At 47.7% G+C, this 14,216-nt stretch overlaps 1 protein-coding gene across 7 annotated transcripts in view; it reads right to left on the reverse strand.

The window, feature by feature from the left end:
• Window positions 1-14,216, reverse strand: part of PHF21B (PHD finger protein 21B) — a 238,301-nt gene that overhangs the window by 23,171 nt on the left and 200,914 nt on the right. For all 7 annotated transcript variants that reach the window (XM_044995035.1, XM_044995026.1, XM_044995015.1 and 4 more), the window contains one exon: window positions 13,552-13,674. In XM_044995035.1, coding sequence (XP_044850970.1) covers window positions 13,552-13,674 — 123 coding nt within the window. The remainder of the gene's footprint in view (window positions 1-13,551; window positions 13,675-14,216) is intronic.

The raw sequence follows: 14,216 nt of genomic DNA on the forward strand, positions 1-14,216 counted from the left end.
TTGTTCGCTCGATGTAAAAGGTGAGAGCCCTAGGAACATCTAGAGAATGCAGTTGTTGCTCTTGTCGTGACGCGTGCGGCTTTGGAAAGAAGACCGGGAGGAAGATGTCTTGATTGATATGGAAGGCAGATACCACCTTAGGGAGGAAGGAGGGTGTGGTCGCAGCTGTACCTTATCCTTATGGAACACCGTATACGGAGGGTCCGCTGTGAGGGCCTGAAGTTCTGACATGCACCTCGCTGATGTAATAGCAATGAGGAAAGCTATTTTCCAGGAAAGGTACAGAAGCGAACAGGTCGCCATCGGCTCAAAGGGGGGCACCCATGAGCCTGGATAGGACCAGACTGAGGTCCCACGTAGGGGCTGGATGACGAACTTGCGGGTACAAATGCTCCAAACCCTTGAGGAACCTGCTGACCATAGGATTAGAGAAGACTGAGTACCCGTTCTCGCCAGGGTGGAAGGCTGAAATCGCTGCTAGGTGTACCTTGATGGATGAGACTGCTAGGCCGTGCTTCTTCAGGGACCAGAGATACTGGCACCTGCAGGGGGACAGCATCGTTCTGGGCACACCAGCAGGAAAAGCGCTTCCATTTGGCCAAGTATGTGGATCTACTGGAGGGCTTCTTGCTACCCAAGAGTACTTGCTGCACTGAACTGGAGCAACGCAGCTCGGTCTAAGTTAACCATGCAGCGTCCATGCTGTGAGATGGAGGGACTGTAGGTATGGATGGCGTAGTCTGCCGTGTTCCTGAGTTATCAGGTCTGGCCACAGTGGTAGAGGAATTGGTTTGGTCATCGACAGGTCGAGGAGTGTGGTGTACCAATGCGGTCTGGCCCACGCTGCAACAATCGGGATTAAGCGGCCCTTGTCCCTGCGTAGCTTTAGAAGGACCTTGTGGACCAGTGGGAATGGAAGAAAGGCATAGAGCAGGTGGTCTTTCCAAGTTATCAGGAATGCGTCCAACAGGGAGCCCGGGCAGCGTCCCTGGAGAGAGCAGAACACCTGGCACTTCCGAGTGTCGCGAAGAGGTCTATGTGGGGAAACCCCCACTTCCGGAAAACAGAATGGATAACATCTGGGTGAATCAAGCACTCGTGAGCTAGGAAGGACCTGCTGAGGTGATCTACCAAGGTGTTCTGGACTCCTGGGAGAAATGATGCCACCACGTCGATTGAGTGGGCTATGCAAAATTCCTAGAGATGTATGGCTTCCTGAGAAAGGAGGGAGGACCGCGCTCCACCTTGCTTGTTGATGTAAAACATGGCCGTTGTGTTGTCTGTAAAGACTGACAACAGCCCTGCAGGTGTTCGCGGAATACCTGACATGCCAGGCATACTGCTCTCAGTTCCCTTATGTTGATGTGTAGGGTTATTTCCTGTGCGGACCAAAGACCTTGTGTGCGAAGTCCCGCAGGGTGAGCGCCCCAGCCCAGAGATGACGCGTCCGTGGTCAGGGCTAGCGAAGGCTGTGGGGCATGGAATGGCATCCCCTCACACACCAGGGTGGGGTTCAGCCACCAACCCAGAGAGGCTAAGACCTCCATCAGCACAGTGAGAATTGTGTCCAAGCTGTCTCAGCCTGGATGATACACTGACGAGAGCCAGGTCTGAAGTGGACGGAGGCGAAGTCTGGCATGTCTGGTCACGAAAGTGCACGAGGCCATGTGGCCTCGCAGAGCGAGGCACATGCCTGCTGTCGAGGTCAGGAAGCTTTGGAGGCCCTGAATAATGGCCATCATGGCCTGAAAGTGGGCTTGCAGTAAGCACGCCCTGGCGAGATTCGCGTCTAGGATCGCCCCAATGAAGTCTATTCTCTGTGTAGGTTCCAGAGTGGACTTTTCGGTGTTGAGCAGCAGGCCGAGTTGCTCGAACAATCCCATGACGAAACGAACATGAGACCGCACCTCAGAGGAATCTCGGATGAGCCTGTCATCTAGGTATGGAAAGATTTGTATCCGACGTCGGTGGAGCGAGGCCGCCACGACAGCCATACATTTTGTGAAGACCCTTGGTGCTGTGGACAGGCCAAAGGGAAGGACAGTAAATTGGAAATGTTGCTGGCTGGCCACAAAGCGAAGGAATCGCCTGTGCAGTGGGTAAATCACTATGTGGAAGTACGCGTCCTTCATATCGAGGGCGGCGTACCAGTCTCCCAGATCCAGGGAAGGGATAATGGTTCCCAGGGATACCATGCGGAACTTCAACTTTACCATGAATTTGTTGAGCCCATGAAGGTCCAGGATGGGCCGTAGACCCCCCTTTGCCTTGGGGATTAAGAAGTAACGGGAGTAAAACCCCCTGCCCCTCAAGTCCTTTGGGACCTATTCTATCACTCCGATGGCCAGGAGCGCCTGTACCTCCTGTAAGAGGATTTGCTCGTGAGAGGGGTCCCTGAAGAGGGACGGGGAGGGAGGGTGGAGAGGGGGAGCGAAACAAACTGAAGATGGTATCCAGTTTCCACCGTGCGTAGGACCCAACGATCTGAGGTTATGCGGGACCACGCAAGGAGGAAATAGGAGAGACGGTTGCAGAAAGGCGGGAAAGGATCTGGCAAGGAGACTGGTGCTCCGTCCTCGAATGCACCTTCAAAAATGTTGTTTGGACCCCGCTGATGGCTTTGGGGGGCCCTGATTCTGGCCTGCTTGAGGACCAGATTGTCTCCTGCGGTTACCACGGCCACGCCTTCTGCTGAAGTCTTGCCGTGGTTGAGGGTTAGGGTAGGTGCGTTGAGGCTGGGGCCGGAAGGGTCTGCACTGAGTCACCGGGGTATGCATGCCCAGTGAGCGCATGATGGCCCGGTTGTCCTTCGGGCTCTGAAGCCTGGGGTCCATTTTGTCAGAGAACAATCCTTGGCCATCAAAGGGCAGGTCTTGGATAGTCTGTTGCAGCTCCGGTGGAAGGCCGGACACTTGCAGCCATGAGATGCGGCGCATGGCCACGTCCGAGGCTAGAGTTCTAGCCGCCGAGTCCGCTGCATCTAAAAACGCCTGCAGGGATGTCCTCGCCACTTTCTTGCCTTCCTCAAGCAAGGCCGCAAACTCTTGCCTGGACTCCTGGGGGACCAACTCTTTGAATTTCCCCATCGAGGTCCAGGTGTTATAGTTATAACAGCTCAGGAGAGCTTGCTGGTTAGCTACCCTGAACTGTAGACCACCAGCTGAATAAATCTTGCAACCGAATAAATCCAGGCGCCTAGCGTCCTTGGACTTAGGACTGGGCGCTTGCTGGCCATGTCACTCCCTCTCGTTCACCGACTGCACCACAAGGGAGCAAAGGTGCGGGTGAACATAGAGATATTCGTAGCCCTTGGAGGGCACCATATATTTCCTCTCCACCCCTCTGGCTGTGGGAGGAATAGATACTGGGGACTGCCAGATCGTATCAGCATTAGCCTGGATGGTCCTAATGAAAGGCAGGGCGACATGTGAGGTGCATCTGCCAATAAAATGTCAACCACTGGATCTTCCACTTCCGCCACCTCCTCCACCTGCAGGTTCATGTTTTGTGCCACCCTGTGCAGGAGATCCTGGTGAGCCCGAAGATCTATAGGCGGTGGCCCAGAAGAGGACGTGCCTGCCACTGCCTCATCAGGCGAGGAGGAAGAAGAAACCCCGGGGACCAGTGGATCCTGGGGAAGTTCTGGTTGTGGAGGGTCCTGGTGTTCGAGGTCCACTAAGGTGGTGGCCTGGGTTTGGTCTGTGGAATAACAGCCGCATCCGAGTCTACCGGGGGACGACGGCTTACAGTGGACGGCCTCAGGCATCCGATGGTCCAAATGAGCTGACCAAGAGGCGCCTGAGGGGGCACCTTGGGCTTGATGGTATGCCCAAGGCATCCAGAAGGACCGTTGTGGTGGTCCCTGATCAGGGTCTTGACCTTCATATTGACCTTGACTAGTACCCTAGGCGTCATGGCCCTGGGTGTGGTAGTCACTCCCTGACTGGGACAATTACGAATTCGGTTGTGAAGGCCAAGAAGGGGCTGAACGCCCATGCGACATTGCACCATCCCGCTCTGTCAGTTCATGCCTTGGAGCTGGAGACTGGTGCCGGGATCTTCAGCGGTATCGCGATTGGGATCGGGACCGACGGTCATAACGGTACCGGGAGGCCGATCTAGATCTTGACGAGGATCTACGGTATCAGGATCCGCTGCGAGGCGACCGGTGCCGGGACCTGGATCGGTACCGATCGTACCGGGAGGGAGACCTGAGTGAAGTGGAGCGGCGCCGTGAGTACGACTGGCGCTGAGATGGAGATCGGTGCTGGGACTGCGAGCAGTGCCAGGTCCGGGACCGTCGGCGGGATCGGGACTGCGACCTGGACCGAGATTGGTGCCTAGCTGTCACACTCAGCGAGGAAGGTTGCGTCAAGGCAGGTTTGCCTATAGACTGGATAGCCCGTGGCAGTGGTGCCGGGGACTCAGGAGGTCCAGGCTCCATTAGCGTGATCAGGTCGCAAGTGGTGGAGAAGGTCTCTGGAGTGGATGGCAGGCCGAGCTCAACCACGGTCTGCACCAGGGAGCTTGTGTGCACCGGACTCAATGGCCCTTGTGGAGCCGGAATTGACAGTGCCGAAGTCGGCGGTGCCGGAGCTGGAGTCTTAGTAGGACCGTCTGGTCTGGGCTGCTGCTCCAATGGTGGCACAGACGGTGCCGGAGCAGCAGGTGGTTTGTGCTGCTTCTTAAGCCGCGGAGACAGCGAATGATGCCACGACTGTACCGGTGCTGGAGACGTCTGGTGCCGAGATTCTTTGCCGGTGCTGGGCCATTCCGGTGCCGGAGGAGCGCTTCGGACTGACGACGTCTGTTCTGTGTGCGGTACCGAAGGCGCCAGGCTAAGTGCCGCTTCCATTAGGAGCTGTTTCAAATCAAAGTCCCGCTCCTTCTTTGTTCGAGGCTTGAAAGCCTTACAGATGCGACACTTGTCTGGTTGATGAGATTCTCCCAGGCACTTCAAGCAGGAGTCATGGGGGTCTCCCGTTGGCATCGGCTTGAGACAGGCCGAGCAAGGTTTGAAGCCTGGGGACCTGGGCATGGGCCCTGGTACCGGGGAGGAGGGAAGAGGATGAACTCTGCTCCCTCCAAGTACTATCTACAATATATATACAACTTACTATTAACTAAACTATAACTACTAAAACTATTAAAACTATTAACAACTACACTAAATACTATCTACAGAACAATGAGTAAAGCTAGGGAGGTGGAGATCAGCTAAGCCGTGCTCCACAGTTCCAATGACCGTCACGGGCGGTAAGAAGGAATTGAGGGGGCGCTGGGTCGGCAGGGGCATATATCAGGCGCCATGGCGGCGCCACTCCAGGAGGCGCCTCAGCCGACCCACTGAGTGTTGCTAGGGTAAAAATCTTCCAACGAACATGCACGCGGCGCGCGCACACCTAATTGGAATCGATATGAGCAAACATTCGAAGAAGAACAATATTATTTCTCCAATTCACAGGGGTGTTGTGAGGCTAAATACATTAAAGAATGTGAGGTGCTCAGATACTGCAGTAATGGGAGCTAGCTAAGTAACCTGAGATAGAAGGTTTCGTTACTTTTACCAAGCATACTACTGTACATTTAACAGTATGCTATGAAATCTTATCATAATTAAAACTACATTTATAAAAATCCATTAAAGTACAATATCAGGTTTTTTTTAACGGAGTTTGTGCACTTATTTGTAACACTGAGCAATCCACAACAGGGTTCTTGGCCATTAGCAAGAATTAGCAAGGTCCTATTGTATTTGCTGTATTTTTAATTGTGAATTCCAATCTTTCATCACTGACATTTATTTACAGAATTTGTATTGAAGTTTCTATTTATGTTTTGTGCTTTTAAGATAAATAAAGGAGCAAGTGCTTACACTGTACATATATAATGCATATGTTAAATAATCCTACCTTCTGTATTCTGTACCACCATATATTGACATGTGCTTTTGGAAATGTGCAGTACATCTTTCCACATGGCTTTGTAAAAATCCTTATTAAACTATTTCATGTTGTAATTACATGTTCCATTTATGTCATTACACGGGTTTATACTAATTATGCAGTTAGTACTAATTACACTAATTACATAAATGCATGATAATCAACTAAAGTTTACTTTCAAAGAACAAAAGAAATTAACTCTAAACCTACACTCTGAGCCTTATACTGTGAGACATATCAATAAAATAAAGGAAATTCACAGTTAACCCTCTACTGCCCTACACTGAAAAGTGTGGTTGAAGATGCTTCCTACTTTGCTAGTGATGATAATCTTGTCTAAATAAACAAAGGGTTCAAAGGCCAACGTGCTCACAGACCAGGATACTAATTTAACAGGACGCTCACTAAGGCCATGTCTACGCTAGTGTTTATTATGTGAGCAAAACTTTTGTTGCTTGGGGGTGAGCGACATAAGTTTTACTGACATAAGTGCTCGTGTACACAGCTCCTCCTCCCCTCGCTCCTTCCCTATGGCAGTGTCCTCTTTTGGGGAACCTGAAATATGGTAACCCTACAGCTGCTAGTGACCACTATATTTTGTCTGCTTCACAGTTTCTTCAGATTCTTGCAATGTTTTTAGAAGCTCTAAACCTCCATTGTTTCCAGCAGGCCCTTGAAATCTGGAGGGAGAAAGCCTTGTAGCTAGAGAGACTTTTCTTTGTCTCATTTTTGTCTTTGTCTTTTCAGGTTTGGCGGAATTATAAACTATTGAAAAATTACTATTTCCTTTCTTTTACTTGCTTTCCTCAGAGAAATTTGGGCAGCTTGCCAAAATAATAATTGACTATGAACATTTTGAAGAGTCAGACCTGTGCCCATGCAGAAGCACCACTTAATTGCTGCTAGAATGCCTGAGAGCTGCCAGAGCAGTGGGGTAAGAAGAATGAACAAGGCACTGTTCTCTCTCCTACCACACTAATCCTGGCACATGGCCCACACCTCCTATCTTATTTCTCTCTGGGAGTACCACATGAGGTGAGAGACTCCCCAATTTCCAAGGGGGAGAGTCAGGGAAAGCTGGGGCAGATCCCCTGGTAGAGTGCCTCGATTCAGCAGCTAATCCCATTCTCCAGGGGCATCACATGGAGCAGGAGCCAAAAGAGTGCTGGGCTGGGCTGGGCTTCCCCCAGACATGCCATTGACCTAATATATGGTGCCATCATCCCTCCTCTAGAAGAACAGCCTTCTCCTGCTGCTAGCTGATGTAGTTAGTCCTGTAGTTTAAATAGTAGTGATCTGTATTGCAATGCTGAAGGTTCAAACTCCGATGATGATGATGTATGATGCATATAACGGAATTTGATTTTGACCTTTTTCCTTTAAAGAAAACCTAGGTATTATCTACAAAAATTACTGTTATAGAGGTTGCAAATCGAACCAACTGAAAGTCAAAGAATGCCAGATTTATGGTTGTCCAAATGGATTCCACTCTTGGTGGTTAAAACAGTTGTACATTTGCATAGAGATAGGTACTAGGAGTGCTACTTAAGATTACAGCACAGCCCTACCAAAGCAGGTATTGGATCTGGAAGCCTCTTCCAAAGAGCAGTGTCTTTTAAATTAAGTGTGGACCAAGCTCTATTTAGCTGCCCTACAAACTTCAGAAATATGGGCAATCTTTAAACAGGCTGGCATGTGCTCTAATGTGGCTGGATCTAACTTGGTTAACACATAATATGTCTTTATACAGTTGGAGTCCCACTTAGATAATCTGAGAGGCTACAGTCTGACCCTTAATCCTCTCTGCAAAGGCCACAAACAATCTAGGTGTGTTTCTGAATTACTTTGTCCTGTCAGTTTATAGTCCTTACTATATCAAGTGTAACGAGGAGTCTGGTGTGTGAAGTATATCAAGTGGTTGAAGTTTAGCTTCTGCTGAGGTAGAATGAGGCCTGAGGAAGAAAACAGGAAGATGAATAAATGGTTCATATGGAACATCTGAAACGTCTTTGGTCAGAATTACCCATAAAGCTGATTTAATGGCCACTAAAAGGCACTCTTCATAGATAAGTGGCAAGATTGCTAAGGGCTTAAAGGAGGGACCCATCAGTTTGCTTGAGAGGGAGGTAAAAATGAATAAAGGCCCTTAAGGAAAATATATTATGACATTGATAGGAGTGTGATGTGCTGGTATTGCTGCTAGAGCTGACCGAAAGTCCAGATTGTTTTAGGGCTAGTAGATGATCCAGTATTGCTGATATAAGTGATGTCAAGGGAGAAAATGAACGCTGAGATGCCCAAATAGAAATCTTCTTCCATTTAGCTCTTCCAAGTCAGTCTTGTTGACTGTTTCTCACTTTGGAGCAGAATATTGTGAACTTCAGCTGAACAAATTCTTTCAGGACACATCATCAAGGCAGCATCCAGGATGTCAGATATAACAAAGCTGGGTCCAGGTGAAGGATCTGACCATTGTTCTGCTGGGCAGAGGAGGTAAAGTGATAAGGCGGGAGAGCTCTGTTGAGAGGTTCATCAGATCCAAATACCAGAACTGCTGGGTCCATTCTTGTGCTATCAAAATCATCAGTCTTGCATCTTGCTTCAGAACCCTCATTATCATGGGATTGGTGGAAAGGCATACATTCATCTCGGTGACCAATGGATGACAGAAGTGTCTGTCAGGGAGCCTAGGCTCAATCCCCCTTTGGAACAAAATGTCTGCCACAGTAAACAAGAAATGTCAGATGGGTCTATTTCTGGAAATCCCCACTTGTGAAAGGTGTTCTGCAGGACTGAGCCTATGATAGGCCATTCGTGGTTGTCTGAGAACTACCTGTTAGGTTGACCTGCCAAAGTGTTTTGCAGGTCAAGAAGGTGCAGAGCCAATGGTGCACAGATGATCTTGCTCCCTCTTGCCAGAACACATAGCTGTGGTGTTATCTGTCAACACTTGGACTGTGAATCCCTAGACTAGTGGTAAGAACTTTGCATGCTAGGCAAATGGCTCTGAGCTCTGGGACATATACTCCAGGTGATCTTCCTGAGGGGACCACAGGCCCTGAGTTTGAAGGGGATCTAGATGACCCTCCCATGTCTGAATGGAGGCACCTGTCACAGCAGTTTTAGTAGAAAGAGGTGAAGAGACAGGTATTTCCTTGAACACTGGTATTGTCTCTCTCCAACAGTTTAACAAGGAAAGAACTTCTTGAGATACCATGACCATCATGTTCATGTGGTGAAGTCTGGCAAACTGCATCACGTGGGTGCATGAAGCTATGTGTCCCGGACATGTAAGTCATGCTCTTACATCTTACTGATGTTTTTGGGTGTATTTGAAGTTGGTTGATGAGGCTTACTATTGTCTGGAATCCTTTTTGTGGAAGATAAGCTCTTGTTGACATGTAATCTAACACAGCTCCTATGAATTCTAGGGTTTGAGTGGGAGTAAGCACGGATTTTTTTTCTGACTTTCAGACAAAGAAATAAAGGTCATTTGAGTTGTGTTGATCACCTGATGGGGTTATCTTCCTTGAATCAACCAGTTCGCAAGGTATGGATACATTTAAATTCCATGTATCCTAAGATGAGGTGCCACAACACAAAGTTGTGGCAACACTCTGTACTGATAGTGAGATGTTCCTATCAGGAATCTGTGGGCTGGATGAACAGATCCGTGAAAGTAGGCATCTTGCAGGTTGAGAGCTGCAAACCAGGATTGAGGCTCAAAAGATGGAATTATGGAGGCCAGAGTCGCCATTTTGAACTTGAAACAATTTGTTGAAACATCAAAGATTCAGAATGGGATGCCAATCCCCTTTATTTTTTGGGATGAGAAAATAATGGGAATAAAACCCCATTCCCCTGAATTCTAAGGGCATCTCCTCCATCACTCTCAGTTGTAGAAGGGAGTCTGCTTCTTACTTTAACCGTATCTCATAAAAAGGATCTCTGAAAAGGAATGGAGAAGGAGGACAAGATGTAGGAAGGAACTGAAGTGGATAGAATACCCCCTTGTTTCAATTTCCAGGACCTATTGGTCCAAGGTAATCTGAGTCCAAGCTTCCCAAAAATAAAAGAGAGGCAGTTGCCAAAGGCGGAGGAGGGAGAGAGAAGGCAAGAGATCTTCTGATGGTTCTGCCAAGCTCTCAACACTAGTGTCAAATCTGCTGGTTGGTGGAAGACACAGATTGTGCAGCGGCAGATGGTTGTTGTTGCTGGAAACTGCTTTCTTCTTGGTGGCTCTGATATTCTTTGAGGCTGCTAACAGTCCTGGGAAGAGAAACACTGCATGAAGGAAGTCTGGTCTGGCTTGCTTTTTCTTGGGGCTGGAACACAGAGTCCCAGGGAGCATAGAGTCACCCTTGAGTCCTTAAGGATACAGAGGGCCTTATCAGTCTTTGAATTAAGAAGTTTGTTGCCCTTAAAAGGAGGGTCCTCAGTTGTTGTTTGGACTTCCTGGCTTCAGTTTCAGGGAGTCCCAAGGAAGATCTTCTCATGGCCAGCTAGGCTGCAATAGTATTCACTGGTTTGTCAGAGGTGTCCAGCGTGGCCTGTGCCGATGTGCGGTTTATCAGCTGTTCTTCAGACATGATGATGTTAGCGCCCCTCTGTGTTCTCAAGATTGTCTGTCAGAAACTGAGACACTGTCCCAGTTCAGATATTTGTATTTGGACAGAAGTGTTGTGTAATTAGCCATGCACATCTGGAGGCTGATCGATGAATACACTTTGAATCCAAATGGATCCAGTCTCTTTGGATTTCTCTCCCTAAATGTAAATTTGTGAGGTCCCTGCTGCTTCGACTTCTCTTGGATTGTAGCTATCACAAATGACCCTGCTATTTGGTGGGAATAAAAGTACCCAAATCCCTCATAAGGGACTTGGTACCTCCTGCCAGCTTGCTTGGATGTGGCTGGAATGGATGCTGGCTTGTGCCACAGGTCTTTCACAGGTTCCATCAAGCCCCTCCTTTATAGGCATGACAAGCCTTCCAAGCATGGATGTATGCAAGATGTCCAGCAGTCTGTGAGGTTTCTCCTGCACCACTTCCAGATGTATATCCAGAGTGTAAGCCATACACTTTACGAGGTCTAGAATGCCTGATGTCATCAGCTGAAGAATCCAGTGTAGTAGCCGTGTTGGTCCCAGAATATTAGAGAGACAAGGTGCATGAGGTAATAGCTTTTATTGAACCAAAGTCTGATGGTGAGAGAGACAAGTTTGTGGTGATAAGCCATACATCCAGTATCTCTAGTCAATCTATGATTTTTAATGTCCAGTAGAGTTATGAATTTAAGCTTTATGATACTAGATTCATGGCTTATTACAATGGTGGCCAAATGGTGGCTAGCGAGCCACAGGTGGCTCTTTTACAGTTTAAGTGCAGCTCAAGGAGCCCCCCTCACACCTGCCTCCCCCGCCATTTTCCACCTACCAGACTGGATATGGGGAGCCCTGCAGCAGGGTGGTGGGGCTAGAGGCTCCTCCCAGAGACAACTGGTGCCTGAGAGCTGGGAGGGGTGTGTGGGGGGAGAAGGCACAATTTAAACATTCAGCCCCCTCAACAACTTGAGTCACACACACACAGGGACTCCCCCGCTCTTGCCCTCAGTGGCCTCTCCCTGCAGTTCCCAGCTGTTTGCTGCTGCCTCTCCCTACAGTCGCAGCTCCCAGTTTGCCGGCTCTCCAGGGAGGGAGCCTGGCCACATCATGTGACCAAGCAGAGCCAGCAAACCCTGGCAAAAATCTGGTGGCAGGGGGCATGTGACCCCCCTCCGAACCCCACCAGGCATGCCCTGGCTCTCAAATTTCTGAAGATTGTCATAAGTGTCTCGGAGGGCCAGTAAGTTTGGTCACCCCTGGCTTATTACAACAATCTGTAACCCAATGACCCCTCCTTTTTATCCTATGACTGCAGAGATGTTAACAGGCCACTCTACCTTGAATGGACCCTTACAAAATATGCTAACTACTTAGGCTAAACTATCAGTTCCACCATGCATTCAGATGTGACATTCAGAGTGCCTTTTCCAGACCTGAAGAAGATCCCTGTATGGCTTGAAAGCTTGTCTCTCTCATCAACAGAAGTTGGTCCAATAAAAGATGTATCTCATACATCTTGTCTCTCTAATTAATTTAAGATGGCATCCCACAATTTACTGCCTCATTGGGAGAGGATGAGGAGATCACAGTGAGGAGCAGTTGTTCTTGTAGTGCTATTGCTGTAGTTACCTAATCACTTTCCTTCTCCTGCCTTTCCACCAGGATCTGAGGCTGCAATGGCTAACCTGGCTGCATTGGTTTATATTGCCTCTTTGGGGAGGGAAAGCTAACCCTACAGGAGACATTAAAACCAGAATCTGACTAACAATCTGTGTTTGCTAGAGCAGGGCTGCCCCTAGGAAGGTGCGGGGCCCGGGACTTAGGTGCGGAGTTTCTAATCTGCCGAGAGGTGCTCCCCCTGGCTCCGCCCAGGCTCCACCTCCACTCTACCCCTTCCCCCAAGGCCCCACCCCCTCCCTGCTTCTTCCTACCTCCGTTCTGCCTCCACTCCTTCCCTGCCAAATTCCACCCCCTCCCCCGAGCATGCTGTGCCCTCGCTTCTCTCCCCTCCCCGCCCAGTGCCTCCTGACACCATGAAACGTCTTATCTGTGGTAGGCGCTCAGAGGGAATCACACAATATCACTCCTTTTAATACTCTTTTTATTATATGAGCCTCTTAAAATTGTAAGAAGAATACTTTAAAAAATTCTCTTCTAATAGGACTATAGATTTATTCTGTAATAGTCCTTCAAAGTTATAGTTCCAAAGTTACTTTGTGTTCAATAATTTATTAGAAGTATGAACTGGATTCCACCTGAACTGAACTTTTGCTAACTAGAAACAGATTCAATTTATATAATTTAAGGGAATCCAGCAAAAATATTCATAATCCAATTTGAGTACCTCCAGTCTAAAAGCACAAAAATCCTGTTAAAAGAGATAGCCGTGTTATGCTGTATTTTTTCAGATCTTCTGGTTTATATTTTAATTTACACAGAAAATGCAGTTCATCTAACATATTTATTCTTTTATCAAGTATCCCTTTTTAGTTATTCTGTATGTGTGGATTTCTGTATATGTGGATATGCATGTATTTATCAAAAGCAAAAACCTGTGTTATATACAATGTAAAAGTCATTAGTCAATGAGAATCAGAAAATGCAAAAGATACACTTCCAGAATGAATGTGTTATTTCAGCTTCACTACAGAGCCTAAGCCAGATATATATATGATAACAAACAGTAATGTATTAAGCTAGCGTACACATTTCACAAGAAATAGAGTGCAGTGTGGCTAAATGAACACAGTTGTCTGGCCTGCAACTCTTGCATTTCCTAACTTCTAGGACACAACCAAGAGTGCATGTGCACCTAGCTGCATTACCTTGTGTTATCTTATTTACACATGCAAACCAGGTAGCTAGGCAAGCAAGTAGCTGATTTGTGGGCACAAATGCAGTAATTTTACATGTACCCTGAAAGCCCTTTAGAAATGGTCCCACATAAATGAACAGTATTATATCTCATTTATGAAGAACCAGACAAATTATATTGGTTTTATCACCTCTGGATTTTCCTCCTTTTTCTTTTTGGTAGCAGGGGGTCCCTGAGGTGACTCTTCAGGAGGTTTCTTTGTTTCCACTTTATTTTCTGTCTGGGTCTGGACTTGAGGTTGAATGATGATAACCTGCAAAATAAAGAGAGCCGAGTTCACTATACAAAACAGATTTCCCGGCTGAGTGCCTGACCTCGATCCTTCATTGAAGGGTGGTGTCAAGCACCTGCTAAACAGACAATAAATAAAAGTCACAGGCCAAAATTTTCAAACCTGGATGATTAACATTAGCGTCCTAAATCTATATTTGGTTTCCTAACGAGAAGTAGCCTGGTTTTCACAAGAGCTCAGGCACTCCGCCTCCTTATGGAAGTCAAAGGGAGCTGCAAGTGCCTCCATCTCTGAAAATCAGGCCACTTCTATTTAGGTATCTGACATTGATTCAGGGACCTAACTGTGGGCATCCACGTTTGAAAGTGTTGAAAGGCTTTACGTTCATTTATTTATTTTTATTCCAGATACAAGCAAGAAAGATGTAAATGCTGTACACTCAGGCCTGTTACACAGAGGTAAATCTTGAGTAACTCTGTTGACATCAACAAAGTTACTCCAGATTTGCACTGGAGTAACTGAGATCAGAATCCTAAAAAGTACGTTTTATGGTAGGTTTCCAA

This window comes from Mauremys mutica, chromosome 1 (genome assembly GCF_020497125.1).
Source record: "Mauremys mutica isolate MM-2020 ecotype Southern chromosome 1, ASM2049712v1, whole genome shotgun sequence".
NCBI classification, from domain to species: domain Eukaryota; kingdom Metazoa; phylum Chordata; order Testudines; family Geoemydidae; genus Mauremys; species Mauremys mutica.